The sequence below is a fragment of the Psammomys obesus genome, unplaced genomic scaffold (assembly GCF_907164565.1).
Source record: "Psammomys obesus unplaced genomic scaffold, mPsaObe1.curated_primary_1811, whole genome shotgun sequence".
Classification (NCBI taxonomy): Eukaryota; Metazoa; Chordata; class Mammalia; order Rodentia; family Muridae; genus Psammomys; species Psammomys obesus.
In genome coordinates this window covers 356,529-369,934 of record NW_026596225.1, presented here as the reverse complement: position 1 = coordinate 369,934, position 13,406 = coordinate 356,529, and the positions used below count along the sequence as shown (strand labels likewise).

At 39.8% G+C, this 13,406-nt stretch overlaps 1 protein-coding gene across 5 annotated transcripts in view; it reads right to left on the bottom strand.

Annotated features, from left to right (window-relative positions):
* Positions 1–13,406, bottom strand: part of Nnt (nicotinamide nucleotide transhydrogenase) — an 89,515-nt gene that overhangs the window by 32,256 nt on the left and 43,853 nt on the right. For all 5 annotated transcript variants that reach the window (XM_055595766.1, XM_055595764.1, XM_055595765.1 and 2 more), the window contains exons 9-16: positions 13,078–13,269; positions 12,263–12,416; positions 9,424–9,585; positions 8,271–8,381; positions 7,275–7,420; positions 4,562–4,757; positions 2,992–3,225; positions 1,781–1,941 (exon numbers count right to left, since the gene is read on the bottom strand). In XM_055595766.1, coding sequence (XP_055451741.1) covers positions 1,781–1,941; positions 2,992–3,225; positions 4,562–4,757; positions 7,275–7,420; positions 8,271–8,381; positions 9,424–9,585; positions 12,263–12,416; positions 13,078–13,269 — 1,356 coding nt within the window. The remainder of the gene's footprint in view (positions 1–1,780; positions 1,942–2,991; positions 3,226–4,561; positions 4,758–7,274; positions 7,421–8,270; positions 8,382–9,423; positions 9,586–12,262; positions 12,417–13,077; positions 13,270–13,406) is intronic.

The window sequence follows — 13,406 nt, the reverse complement described above, 5'->3', positions numbered from 1 at the left end:
CTCTCATAGACAGAGCAACTATAAACATTTAGTCACCACCACCACCCCCAACATTCAATAAAAGTGATAAAAAGTGGCAGAAACCGGAAGACTCTGCCTGGGAAGATACAATGACGCCAAGTGAGCGTCCCAGCAACTGGTGGCTGGAGACTGAATTCAGGCCCTTCTGCTATCAAGTGGAGGAGATAAACTAAGCTACCAGTCCACAGTCTGAACTTGTTTGACGATCCAGAGGGCATGGTTTGGATGACAAAGACAGCTGGAAAATGAAAAAGAAAATCCTACAGAGGAGCAGGCTACAATTATTTGAAAGAGCTCTATATGCTATATCTAAACACTACCCAAAATCTCTAGCTGATACATAAACTGTGGGTCAGGTGCCAAGCAATTCTGTGAGGGATGAAATAATAACAGGTTTCAGTTGCTGTACCACAGGAGCAGAATTTGAAACTCCAGTCTAACCAAGTCGGCTGCCCCAAAACAAAAATAATATGAAAAATTAAATTAAATTATGAAATCTTTAAAAAATTAAATTATAAATGGTTATCATTCTAGATGAATACAACAGAATCCAGTGTGTCTAAAAAATCACTAATAATGTCCTTGATTATTAAAGTTATTAAATACAAGAAAATAAAAAGGATGGGGGCATATTTTTCTATTCATTCTATAGACCCCTCCATTTTTTGCACTTTGTTTCTCTGTGAGTATATAAACCAAAAGAAATTAAAAATATCTTTTGTGTTATGGGGATATTTTCATACTGGCTATAAGTTCATTTTAAATATACTCATCATTTCTCAAAAATAACAATTCTTTACATTTTTACATTTTAAAGATTATAGGGACTTTTTAAAACTTCTGCTTGGTTAGGTTAAAAATACAAAAATTATTTTCTTTAATTTAAAATAAAACAAAAGAATCATCACCAGATAAGACAGAAGAAAACTGGATTATAAAGCACATAAAGACAAAAGTTCAAGTCACTGTTCAGTGTTCTAAAGCATCTGTAGTGAAGCATGACCTAACTTTATGATAACTCACGAAGATGTTCCATTTGTATACTACAGATCTTGTGTTTCTGAACCAAAGAGTCAGCATTTGATAAGAAATCACTAGACAGCTAGCTACGTGCCATAAATACCTTTTTTCTCACCTTAAGATATAAAGGCTGACTACAAAGTATACACCAGGCTAGAGGCATATGAAGCAAAAGTGAACAACAGAATTCCAGGTAATAGCATCCTCTACTAATAAAACCCCAAACCAAAACACAGACATAGAATCTGTCCATATCAATATAGGATATGCAAGAATCAGACAAGAGAGGAAAGAAAACCCACCATGAAAGGATGAATTCTCTCAGTGAGTACACAGGTTTTATTACATAATTATGAAACGAGTTATGTGGATTCTAACCACATCTCTCAAGGAATGCGAGAGCAACTCATGAGTTGTGACCACCTTAGACGTATTATATAAGCTCAAAGTGTTATTTGGAGAACTTGTTATATAGTAGGTACCTACATGAACAGAGTTAAAACCTTTGGCTTTTAAAATTCCTGCTCACCAGCACACTGGAAGAGTAAAAAAGAGAGAACATGATGATCTTCTCATACTGTTTAAGCTTTCTATATTCTAAAATGGTGAGCATGTGACAAAGCCTTAGACACTGTTATTCCTGTGGGTCTTGAAGAGACTGAAACACGATCAGATTATAGTGTAACAGTAATCTCCCAGCTCTTCTCTAAGAATGTGCTTTCCATCTCCAGCTACTTACCATGAGAGTAGAGAGTGCAGACACTGATCCCAGACAGGTAATGCCAGTGGTAAAGCTGGGGTCGGCCAGAAATGGGATTATCCCAGCCGCACTGGCAGCCAGCAAGCCTGCATTGAGTGCATGCCTTCCAGGCAGCAGCAGAGGTGCTGATTTCAGAATACCTGGGCCAAAGCAGATGGTTCTCAGAACCTAGAGTATGCCGTGGGAAACCCCATACATCACTTAACCCTAAATTACCAAAATGTAATAGCAGAATAATAGCATAGGACTTCAGATATCATTTTCTAGCACCAGATATGGAACATAAAGACATGCTACGTTTCACATATAACACACATTAGCAAAGACAGGAAAATATTCCATTTAACTGCTCTGTTCCCTACTTTGACATATACTCAGTCACAGCATCTTAAAAGCTGATTTTTCCCCCTGTATGACCAACACAGAAGCCCTGAAGTGTGGTTTTGTTTATTTACAACTTCAATGTGGAGTTCTGAAACATTAGCATTTCCGATGTTATCAGCCAAGCCCGAGGGAGAAGAACCCTTTTAGCTATTTCTAAAGAAAAGGCCTGAGACAAGAATGTTTTAGACTTAAAGTTGATTTGTGAATTTGTTTTTTAAATTTCATGGAAGCTTCCCCCATTTAATAACCTTATTATTCAGAGGCAAAACCATATTTTTACAAACACGTTTCTCTAGGGACTTTTTTGTGAACACATGACACAAAGGCTCTCTAGATATTTCCCTCAGCTTCCATTTTCATGATTCCACATTGCAGAAGTAATGTTTGCCATGGCAGAGTGCTAAAACACATGCTGGTTTTTAGAATTTCTATTAACTCATCCAGTAAGCATGTTTCTATTTTAGGAAACACAAGGTCATTTCTGCAGACAATATATAGACATCTCTAAACAAAGGCCATGGAACTGTAATTTTGTTTATACATCTTATCGAACCATCAATGTCCACAGATTTCTGTGTACTGTTTCTATTATTACCTGACTGTAGAAGAAATCATCACAAAGCTCAGAACCTATAAGAATTAAAATGAATTCTCTTTTTGAGTCGAACATCTCCTATGTGTCTGGGTGCTATACAAATCCCTTTTTCTGGCAGTCTCTACTCTGAAGTGGTTTTATCAAAATGAGACAGACCTATAGATACCCTAACTAATGGATATTTACCCCTATGTTATATCAGATCACTTACCCTGTAATTTTCCATAGGCAACAAGAGAGCCACTAAAGGTGACTCCACCAATGTACGTGCCAAGGTAGGCCACGATCTTGGTGAAATTTGACGTTGCATCCATTGCGAAATGCGGATATTCTACAATGTACTCAGCCATGCACGTAAGCACTGCCGCCAAACCCACTAGACTGTGGAAAGCAGCAACCAACTGAGGTAAGTCAGAGATCTGGATGCGCTTCGCAATCGCCAATCCTGGTGGAAAACAAAGGGCAAAGAGAAATTAGGCTGGACAGGCTTCTGGAAACAACCATGAAAACAGGTTTTGCATCACTGACACAAATGAGCATTGCCTGGTTCCCAGTATGGACTAAATATTCCTACAAGGACAATATGGAAGGAAAAATACTGGCTATAAACAGTATGGTGTCAAAATAGCTCAATTTCTCACCTCATCTAAGCAACATAAAAAAGCAGTGTATGGCATCAATGCACAAACTCCAAATACACTCCGAGACAAAAGCTTCGGAAGGCTACTAAGAGCTCCTGTTAGCCTCCTTAGCGTCTCCCCACTGAGTGAATATTCCAGGTTCTCTTCTCTAAAGCCAGTGTTTACACCTATGTATATAATTAACAGATGGAATTTTGAAGAAAACAAAATTAACCTTAGTTTTTCAGATAAGCAGAACTAAAGCCAAAACCAAAGAAAAATTCTGAGCAATAAATTCTCTAATTCTCAAGAATTTTCACAGATGTACTAAGGAGAAGGCATGGGGATTTTAACCCTTGTTTAACATCATGTATAAGCACACATGCAGGCAGAACACTGTATAAATAATAAATAAAAAGTCTAGGAAGTTAGTTATAAAGGGGAATAAGTTATTAGTATTACCTTTGCTTCTGGTATAATGTAAGTTTTTATTGTTATTGTTCTGTTTGGTTGGTTGGTTTAGACAGGGTTTCTCTGTGTAGCCCTGGCTGTCCCGGAACTCACTCTGTAGACCAGGCTGACCTGCCTCTGCCTCCGGAGTGCTGGGATTAAAGGTGTGCATCACCACCACCTGGCTTATTTAATTTTTAGTAATGGTTCTATTTTAAAACCAGCTCACAAAATTCTGAAAAAATGACAAGAGCTCTAGCATAACACTAGAGAAAATTAAGAGTGGGTTTTTTTCTACTCAGTCACAATTATTAGAATGTTTAACACTTAAGAACAGAGTCGGCTACTGCTGTTTATAATCAGCAGGACAGAAAATGAGCCTACGTGTTAAGTATCCCAACCCCTTATCCTATAATAAATAAAGCTGGATGCAGTCAGTGAGAGGGAAAGAGAACTTCATGCCATATGGGATGTTTTTTTTAAATTCCACTCTTAACTCTGTTGACACACTTTCCCACGTTTTAAAATGTTGGTATTTGAGTGAGAATAAGCTATGTAGTATTTACCCAAGGAGGACTCTTCCTAACAATGCACCCCTTAAAATAAATCCCGTGTTTAAGCACTCGCTAATCTTAAGTCTCTAAGCCTAACGTGCTTCAGGCATATGAAGGACATGAGTGTGTATGAAGACAGAAGCCCACAAGTGCTTACCAATGGTGCCACCCATAGCCATGGCTCCAGACATCTGAGCCAACAACTGTGGATCTGGTTTCAGGCCTCCGAGTGTGGCCGCCAGGCCCCCTGCAACCCCGATCATACCCAGGGCATTGCCAAGTCTTGCTGTTCCCTGAGTGGAAAGGCCGCCCAGGGCTCCGACACAGCACAAGCCCGAGCCCAAGTACATGAGCTTTGCAAAGGAAAGAAGAGAAAGAAATTATTAAAAACTTCAGACACACATGGCATATACTCACTTATAAGCGGATATTAGACATATAATATAGGATAAGCATACTAAAATCTGTACACCTAAAGAAGCTAAGCAAGAAGGAGGACCCCGGGTAAGATGATCAATCCTCACTCAGAAAGGCAAACAGGATGGACATCAGAAGAAGGAGAAAACAGGGAACAGGACAGGAGGCTACAACAGAGGGACTCTGAAAGACTCTACCCAGTAGGGTATCAAAGAAGATGCTGAAACTCATAGCCAAACTTTGGGCAGAGTGCAGGGAATAAAGACCTGGAGGGGACAGGAGCTCCACAAGGAGAGCAACAGAACCAAAAAATCTGGGCACAGGGGTCTTTTCTGAGACTGATACTCCAACCAAGGACCATTCATGGCTATAACCTAGAACCCCTGCACAGATGTAGCCCATGGCAGCTCAGTGTCCAAGTAGGTTCCCTAGTAATGGAAACAGGGACTGTCTCTGACATGAACTCAGTGGCTGGCTCTTTGATCACCTCCCCCTGAGGTGGGAAAAGCCTTACCAGACCACAGAGGAAGACAATGCAGCCAGTCCTGATGAGACCTGATAGTCTAGGGACGGAGGGGAGGAGGACCTCCCCTACCAGTGGACTTGAGAAGGGGCATGGGAGGAGATGAGGGAGGGAGCATGGGATTGGGAGGGGATGAGGAAGGGGGCTACAGCTGGGATACAAAGTAAATAAACTGCAATTTATTTTAAAAAATAAATTTTAAAAAAAGAATAAAATAATTCTAAAATAATCAATAAAATCGAGATCAATGTCAATTCAAAAAACAGTGAATAATTGTAATAAATAAAATTAAAAAAAAAAAGCCTTCAGCCTGTTGGCTCAGGGAGAGGAACACAGCTTTCTAAGGATAGTTGAAATTCAGACAGTTCTAATTAGACCTTAACTCTACTGTTAACATTTTAAAATATTTTTCCATCCCTTAGGAATGTAAATGCATTGCATACTTTAAATATTATAATTATGCCATTTATATATATTGGCCTCCTTCTGTATTTGACAGCATACACAACTATATAAAAACACCTAGACTTAAATGGGGTTATTATTAGATTTTGAAACAGTAAACGTGTCTAAACACTATAAAATAGCCAAACTATGCCACCGGTACATGAATTGTGTATGTGCCTTACTTGAACCACAACAGTCTCATGAAAGCCACATGAGAAAGGACCCATTCTCCTCACTTTATAAAAGGGAAACATGAAGATTTACGAGGGCAAGATCAGTAAGCAGAGAACAGTTCAGGCTCGACTCTCTCAACTCCCTGCTTCAACTCTTCTCTAAAAGAGGTGTTGTCACTCCAGTAACACTGCGTATTGGGGACACAGAAGAAACCAAGAGAGATATGGTTTCTCTGCTGCCAGAGAAGTTGCAATCCAGTGGCAATCAATGGAAAGAAACATAAAATAGGCAACTCACAGAAAAGCCTCAGCTCTTTTTATATTTCACCTAGAAACTTTCTAAGTTCAAATCCGGTTATTCCTTTATCATACAGCATAAAGCTGTGTGTGTGTGCATGTTCGTTTATGTGTGTAGGTCAGAGGACAAGCTCAGGTGCCATTCCACCTTGTTCTTTGAAACAGGGTGTCTCAGTTTCCTGGAACTCACCACATAAGCTATCCCTCCCAGGGACACGCCTGTCTCTGACTCTGTAGTATTAGGATTACAAGCTCACACAGTACCACACCCAGGTTCTTTACACACGTTTTGGGGATCAAATTCATGTCCTCATGCTCATGTAGCAAGCATTTTACCGGTGCTTTACTGTCTCCCTAGTCCCTCCAACAGCAGTTCTCAAACTGTGGGTCTCGACCCTCCGGGAGTATAATGTCTTTTTCACGGGGTCATCTAAGACCACCAGAAAACACAGATATTTTCATTATGATTCATAACAGTAGCAAAATTACAGTTATGAAGTAGTAACAAAAATAATTTTGTAGTTGGGGAGGTTACCACAACATGAGAAACTATCTTAAAAGGTTGAAGCATTAGCAAGGTTGAGAACCACTGCCCTATGGCATACAAATTTTAAATTCTATGTTTTCTTCATACTTGCATTGCATAGTATATTTTGTTCACAAGAGGTGATTGTGATATATTTGCAGAGGAGGAAAGTATAAACATTTTCAAATTGATTATTGGTTAATCTACTGTCTCCTTACAACAATCTAGCCAGGCACATAAGGGAGCCACTAATGCCTTTTCAGCTCTTTCTACATGTAAAAAAAATTAAAAATTAACAAGTAACCCCACATCAGCTCCTCATCCTTAGGATGTTGGGGTGGTCTGTTTGAACATGGTGTTTCCAGGTTATTACTGTATTTGCTGATAGAGGTGCATATTCACAATAGTTTGAATTCTATTAGTGACATTAATTCTGAAAGGTAGAAAGATACAGTAGTAGAAATGAAAACTTTCAAAGGTCTCTTACTTCTTCGATGTTATAACCACTGTAGAGAGTAGCTAAATATCCACCCACAAAAGTACAACCAGGAAGCAGATACAGGTAGTTGTATTCTGGAGGATCTGTGGGTCGCTTGAACATGTCCAGCATTCTCTGAGTCACCAGAAAGCCACCTCACGGAAGCAAGAGAAACATAAAACAGTAAGAGGTGTCATGTCAGACAGTGTAACTTTTCTCTATATGCTGCAATATCTTTGTTTTAAGTATACTTTTATCACCAAGTATCCCAAAGTGACAACTATTATTTCAAGTTATTGAACCTCAAAGGCAAAAGTCATTCTATGATTAAAGCCAGTTCCCTTGGGGTGGATGAGGAAGAAAACTTGCTATCAGAATGCAGGGCCAACTGTTTCTGCATGACTAAAAGTAAAGAGCCATTTAAAAGCATGAAATGCAAAGGATCAAAAGTCAGTATTTTTCTCTGATAGGTTACCCTGTCAAAGTCTGTAACAAACCATAAAAGGAAAGATACTGTATCAACAGACACCAGGTCTCTTGGACACATTAAGGAATTTTTAACTATAAAATAGCATGAAATGAGTGTCATACACATGTGATGTGCTAGCCTTTTAGTTTCCAGGAACAGACAACAGTTGTGATAAGGCAAAGACTAAAATTTTGTCTGTAGCTATACTCATTTACAGATGTCACGGTGATGGCAAAAGTCAACGGAAGTCCGAGCTATGCATTCCATGACTTCCCAGTTATCGTCTAGCGAGACATCATTACGTGGCTGAGGGTATAGAAGGATTGGTATCAAGTGGCATCAATACAGTTTCAAACCATTACTGATAGGCAAAATATTTGACTCTCCTTCAAAAAGGAACACTCGTGGCCTAAGAGAAGTCATTTTTAAGGGGACAGTTAAATGTTTCAACTAGAAAGTCTACTTTATACGATTTGGTATTTGCTTCCTGTGTTTTCATGAGAAACAGCATCTGAACTCTGTCCTCTTCCTCCTACCTGCAATGTTCACTGACGATATGAATGTGGCAAGAGCAGCAAGACTCTGGGAGGTTGTAGAAGGATAAAAATGCCCTCCCATCAACGCCAACCCACCGACTGCAGTCAAACCTAGAAAAAAAGCATCACCATGGTGAGTAAGTACAGTAATCTCTCCAAACCTGATGTAAGAACCAAAACTCTTGTCATATCAGGATCCAATATCAAAAGACAATACAGCCTTCTTCCACCTTCATTAAAATGGAAAGAACAGTCTTCCTGATCAAAACCGTTGACAACATGCCTGCACATCTTTCTTACTTAAAGTACTATCCTGGCCAAAAGGTCAACACGCTTTGCTTCCTTTGGCATAAGGATCTGTGTTCTCATCAAGTGACCAGTCAGCAATGTGACTAGGACACTGCTTACAGGAAAATGTGGCTGTGGATAGCTACCTTGCAACCAAACTAGAAGGAACTAATTATGATCTATTGATATTGATCAGGTTGCAACCAATTTGAGCTTTCCTATATACAGCATGTTTTAAAACTGCATGCACTCCCTGAAGTAATCCTAGGAGATGTGCCTAGGACATTCCAAAAGATAATCATACCCTCGATCATGTCGGCTAATCAGACGGGTCTCACATCCCCTCACATTTAAGCCACTGCTGGAGATCGAAGAGAATAGCTTCTTGCAGTCATGTGTATTGCTATGGAAATTCTCCCCAGAGAAAGACGCGTGGTACCATTCCCTGGCAAGCTGGTTCCTTGCTGCTAACCATCACGGTCATATACAGTCAAAGTCATATACAGCCTACTATAGCCTTGCTAGACTGAATGTTTAGTTGATTCTAAGAAGAAACTCTAGAGGGTGTTGCAACTAATTCTGTGAAACACTCTCTGGCAGGATCCTTTTCTTAAAGTACATAATAATTGGAAGAAATATTAATGGATCCACACTGTTGGAAATGGGACACAGGAAGGGCTGACACATTCTATGACATCCTACCTGACAAGCCTACTCACCCTTGGGAATCCCCAAGCCATTACAATAACTGCCACAGACACCAGGAGTCATGAATTGAAAAGAGGCTTTACAAAATTCACTGAAATGCTCCTAAAGCTGAAGAGCCTATGACAGCCTAAGAGGAGAAAAGAAGCAAAGAACAAACCTGAGATCGCATTAGTCACAGACATCAGTGGTGAGTGGAGAGCAGGGGTCACTCCCCAGACTGTGTGGTAACCAATAATGCCAGCCAGGCCAAAAGTGGTCACCATTTGAGAGAAGGCTAGATTGGGGGACACAATGCCCAAGCCCAGCATCCCGGTGAGACCTAGAGAAAGAGAGAGAATGTGAGATGGGCTGCAATGATCTCAGTAAAATTAAAAGTACATGCTCATACACATACACACAAAACAATAGTCAATGTCTTAAATTCTCTTCCTCTACTAATAATGAACAGATTTTTAAGACATTTGATCATTAAGAGGCAAAGGAGACTACAGACAAAAATCTGCCTTTCAGACCACTCTCCCAAAGTGAAATGCAAAGATCTCATAGTATTTATGAGTCACCTTCATAAAAATTTGCACATTTCCCTGTGCCTAACTTTGACTTCTTTTTGTTTTACCATTTACTGACAGTGTCACATGTGTTTATACAAGCATTTTTATTCCAGAATTACAGGCCTACAGAAGATCTACAAAGCACTTTCTACTCAGGCAGGACATAACCTTTACAAGACAGAACTCTTATGAGGCCAGTTTTATGTCACTCTCAGTTGTAGCTGAGCAAGAGAGGTTTTCAAAGACCAGGCAGGATTTCATTCACTCCAGCACCTCCCTGAAACATATGGCTTCCACCCACCCAGGACAGAAATTTTGCAATTGCTCCTGAATCTGGTCTGGACTGCTGGCCAAGGAAGTCAGCTCCAGCCTCAACACCAACTCAGCAAACAGAGTTTTACAAAGAAAAGAAAAGAAAAAAAAAAAAAAAAACCCTACAAATTAAATTAAGAATGTGCAGAATACAAACAGTCCACTCTGAACATACATCTTCAATTATCGCCTTCCTTAATAACAAACATGTGGATGGCTGTTCTGCAACAGAAGAAAGGGTTACCTAGTGGTCAGTAAAGAGAGAGACACTGGGCTATGCAGGAGCTGAAAGTGCCCTTTCCTGAACAAGAGGCCTTGGTTTCTCAGCAGGAACTAATGCTTTATCACTGGCATAGATAAAGGAACAGCTACAAATTGACATTAATTTTACTTTGAGTTGGCTTTTTTTTTTTTTTTTTTTTTTTGGTTTGGTTTTTCAAGGCAGGGTTTCTCTGTATAGCCCCGCTATCCTAGAACTCACTTTGTTGACCAGGCTGGCCTCGAACTCAGAGATCTACCTGCGTCTGCCTCCAGCACCTCCCGGCAAGTTGATATTCTTAATGTAGATTTTCCTACTCATATTCAGTATTTCAAAAGTTCTAACACATGGTTTGTTAAACCTCTGGGGATGGAGTCAGATAAATATTTTGGCTTTCCAGTTAATGAGAAAACACTCTGTTATATAGGGTTATGATCTGTCATATTTTCTTAGGTCAGATTGCATAACGTAAATCCTCATTCTGCTGCTTGCTAATACCCTGCTGGTAGACAAGCCATGTACCTCACTGTGCTTCAATGTCCTCATCCATAATATTATTAACCCTCTGTGTCTTTATCTAAAAACAAACAAACAAAAAGAGATATGCCAGTACTACCACGTTCCTGAGCTTTTATAAGTGAGCTAAAGTAGATGAAGCACGTAGCTGTAGCAAAATTCCTGGTGCTCATTAAATGCTAGTCTCTATTCTGAAATTATTAGTCAGAAAGTACTAACTCAGCAAAATCTATAGTGCCTCATGTTGGGCAAAGACACAGAGTGTATAACAGATAGGAAAGTTTTCTTATCAACTTAGTTATCTAGAAATGCCTCACCTCGATAAGCATGACGGAAACCTAAAAAGAGATCATCACAGAGTCCCTGCACCATTTTCTTCTGCATCTCAAAGAGAAGTGGAAATCCACAGTCCTGCAGTCTAAACAGCCCATGAACAGTGCAATCATCTTACCCCTTTTTTTAAACAAGTGAGTGCATGTAGGGACACTGCCCCGTTTACACACAATGTGCAGCAGACGTTCTTCACACATCTTGCTGAGCCTTGCTCTTTATTCAAGGAGAGCTACACATTTAGCTTTAAAACATCTGGGCTCACATGGGAGCCCAGGGAATGCGGAGCCTACAAGAATCATGTGTGCCTGATGCTGCTCCCTTAATTCATTATAGTTTGCTTTTGTTTTGTTTTTGCTTTGACACTAAGCAGATCTAAGCGTGTTAAATTCCTCCTATGAGGAAGAAAGTAATTTCCAATCAAATACCCACATTTCAGCCCCTTGAATATGTCTCACTGTTTTACGGTAATTCTTTAGTTTCACAAAGATAAATCTTAAAAAAAAAAAAAAAAAAAAAAGCTTGTGACCACTTACAGAGAAAGAAATCCAAATTAAAATCTTAAAGTCTCTTGGAAGGTAACTTAGAATGCTAGTCTAACATGCAGGCTCTCCCTTACCTCATACTGTTTTTATTTCAAACAAGTGTTTGGCTCCTCAGTCTAACCCGTAATACAGATGTTTACATACATTTACCACCACACACTCTGACCCTCACTGTTACTCAATAGCTTTTTTGTAGGTAGTATTGATGACCATACTGAAGACGTTTTATGTAAAACATATCAGTATGTTATTTTACATGCCTTCAGTTCAGTACTTAGCACAGTGCCTGGGTTACTCTGGGTAATCACTGTGGTCTCCCCGTCCACAGAGGAGGGCCAGGGAACATGTGGTAAAGTCAGACATACTCGGCCCAGGACAATAGCATCCAAAGAGTAACAACAGCATTCCATTCACCAGCCATGATAACCAACACGCTGCATACAAAACCCAGTAAGTGTTAAGCCTTATAGATGCAACGCTCACCTGCCGCGTACACAGACGCTGTGGTCAGCGTCTTCGTGTACATTGAGACCGTGCCTGCTTTCTCTGCTTCCAGTTCAGCCACTGTCTTCTGTTTTACTGGGGCTTCTGCAGGAATATTTTTTGGTGTGGGAGCTGGGAAAATCACATTGCCGTCCTAAGCAATATTAGAGAAATAATATTTTGGAAGTCAAATTGGCATTTCAAAACGATTCACAGGAGAGAGCTCATACTGAAAAAAAAAACTGTTTTGTTTGTGTATATAAATTCATATAATTTATAAAATAGGTATGTTTTATGTGTATAGTGTTTATGTTATACATATATAATTTTTATGTGTCTGGTGCATTAAAAGGATGCTGCTCAAACCTGAAAACAATTCATTTTTGCTTTATTAAACTTCTGTTTCTGGTTTCCAAAAATGCTGTATATTTTTCAGTGACCGCTACATACTTGAGTCTTTGAAATGCTTCCTCAAATCATTCTCTACTTTTAAACAACTTCCATTGGCATGCCAATGCTTTATCAAAATATATCTCTATCCCAAAATGAAATTCTTCCATGAACAGAAATCCTAAACCCAAGCTAACAAGAAAAATACAGGAAGAGGGCTGGAGAGACGCTCAGTGGTTGGGGGCTAACTGTCCTTGCAGAGGACCCAGGTTCAGTTCACAGCCCCCACAAGGCAGCTCACGACTGTCTGTACGTCCAGGGTCAGACACCCTCCCACAGACACATGTGCAGGCAAAACACAACGTACATAAAAATAAAAATAAATTTTAAAAAATAAAGAATGCAGGAAGAAAGGGACCTCCTACCTTCATCACCACAGTTCCTCGAATGACATGACTCATTGTACCAAAGTCAAAATCATCCTTCACTTCAAAATAAAAATTGTCCTTGTCAGGGCTGATGGCCTTCAGGAGCTTGGTAATGTTGTTGGAGTACAGGGTGCTGGCCTGGGTGGCCATCCGGCTGGGGAGGTCTGTGTAGCCGATATGAGTAATCCCCTAAACGAAAGAGCACATTGTCACAAAGGTTAATTCCCTACAGTTATGCTCCCTCTTCAACGAGTCTCAGGCACAGTTGTGGCTCAGTTTAGAAAGTACCTATCTTGGTAGATATAAAAACATATATACTTACAAAC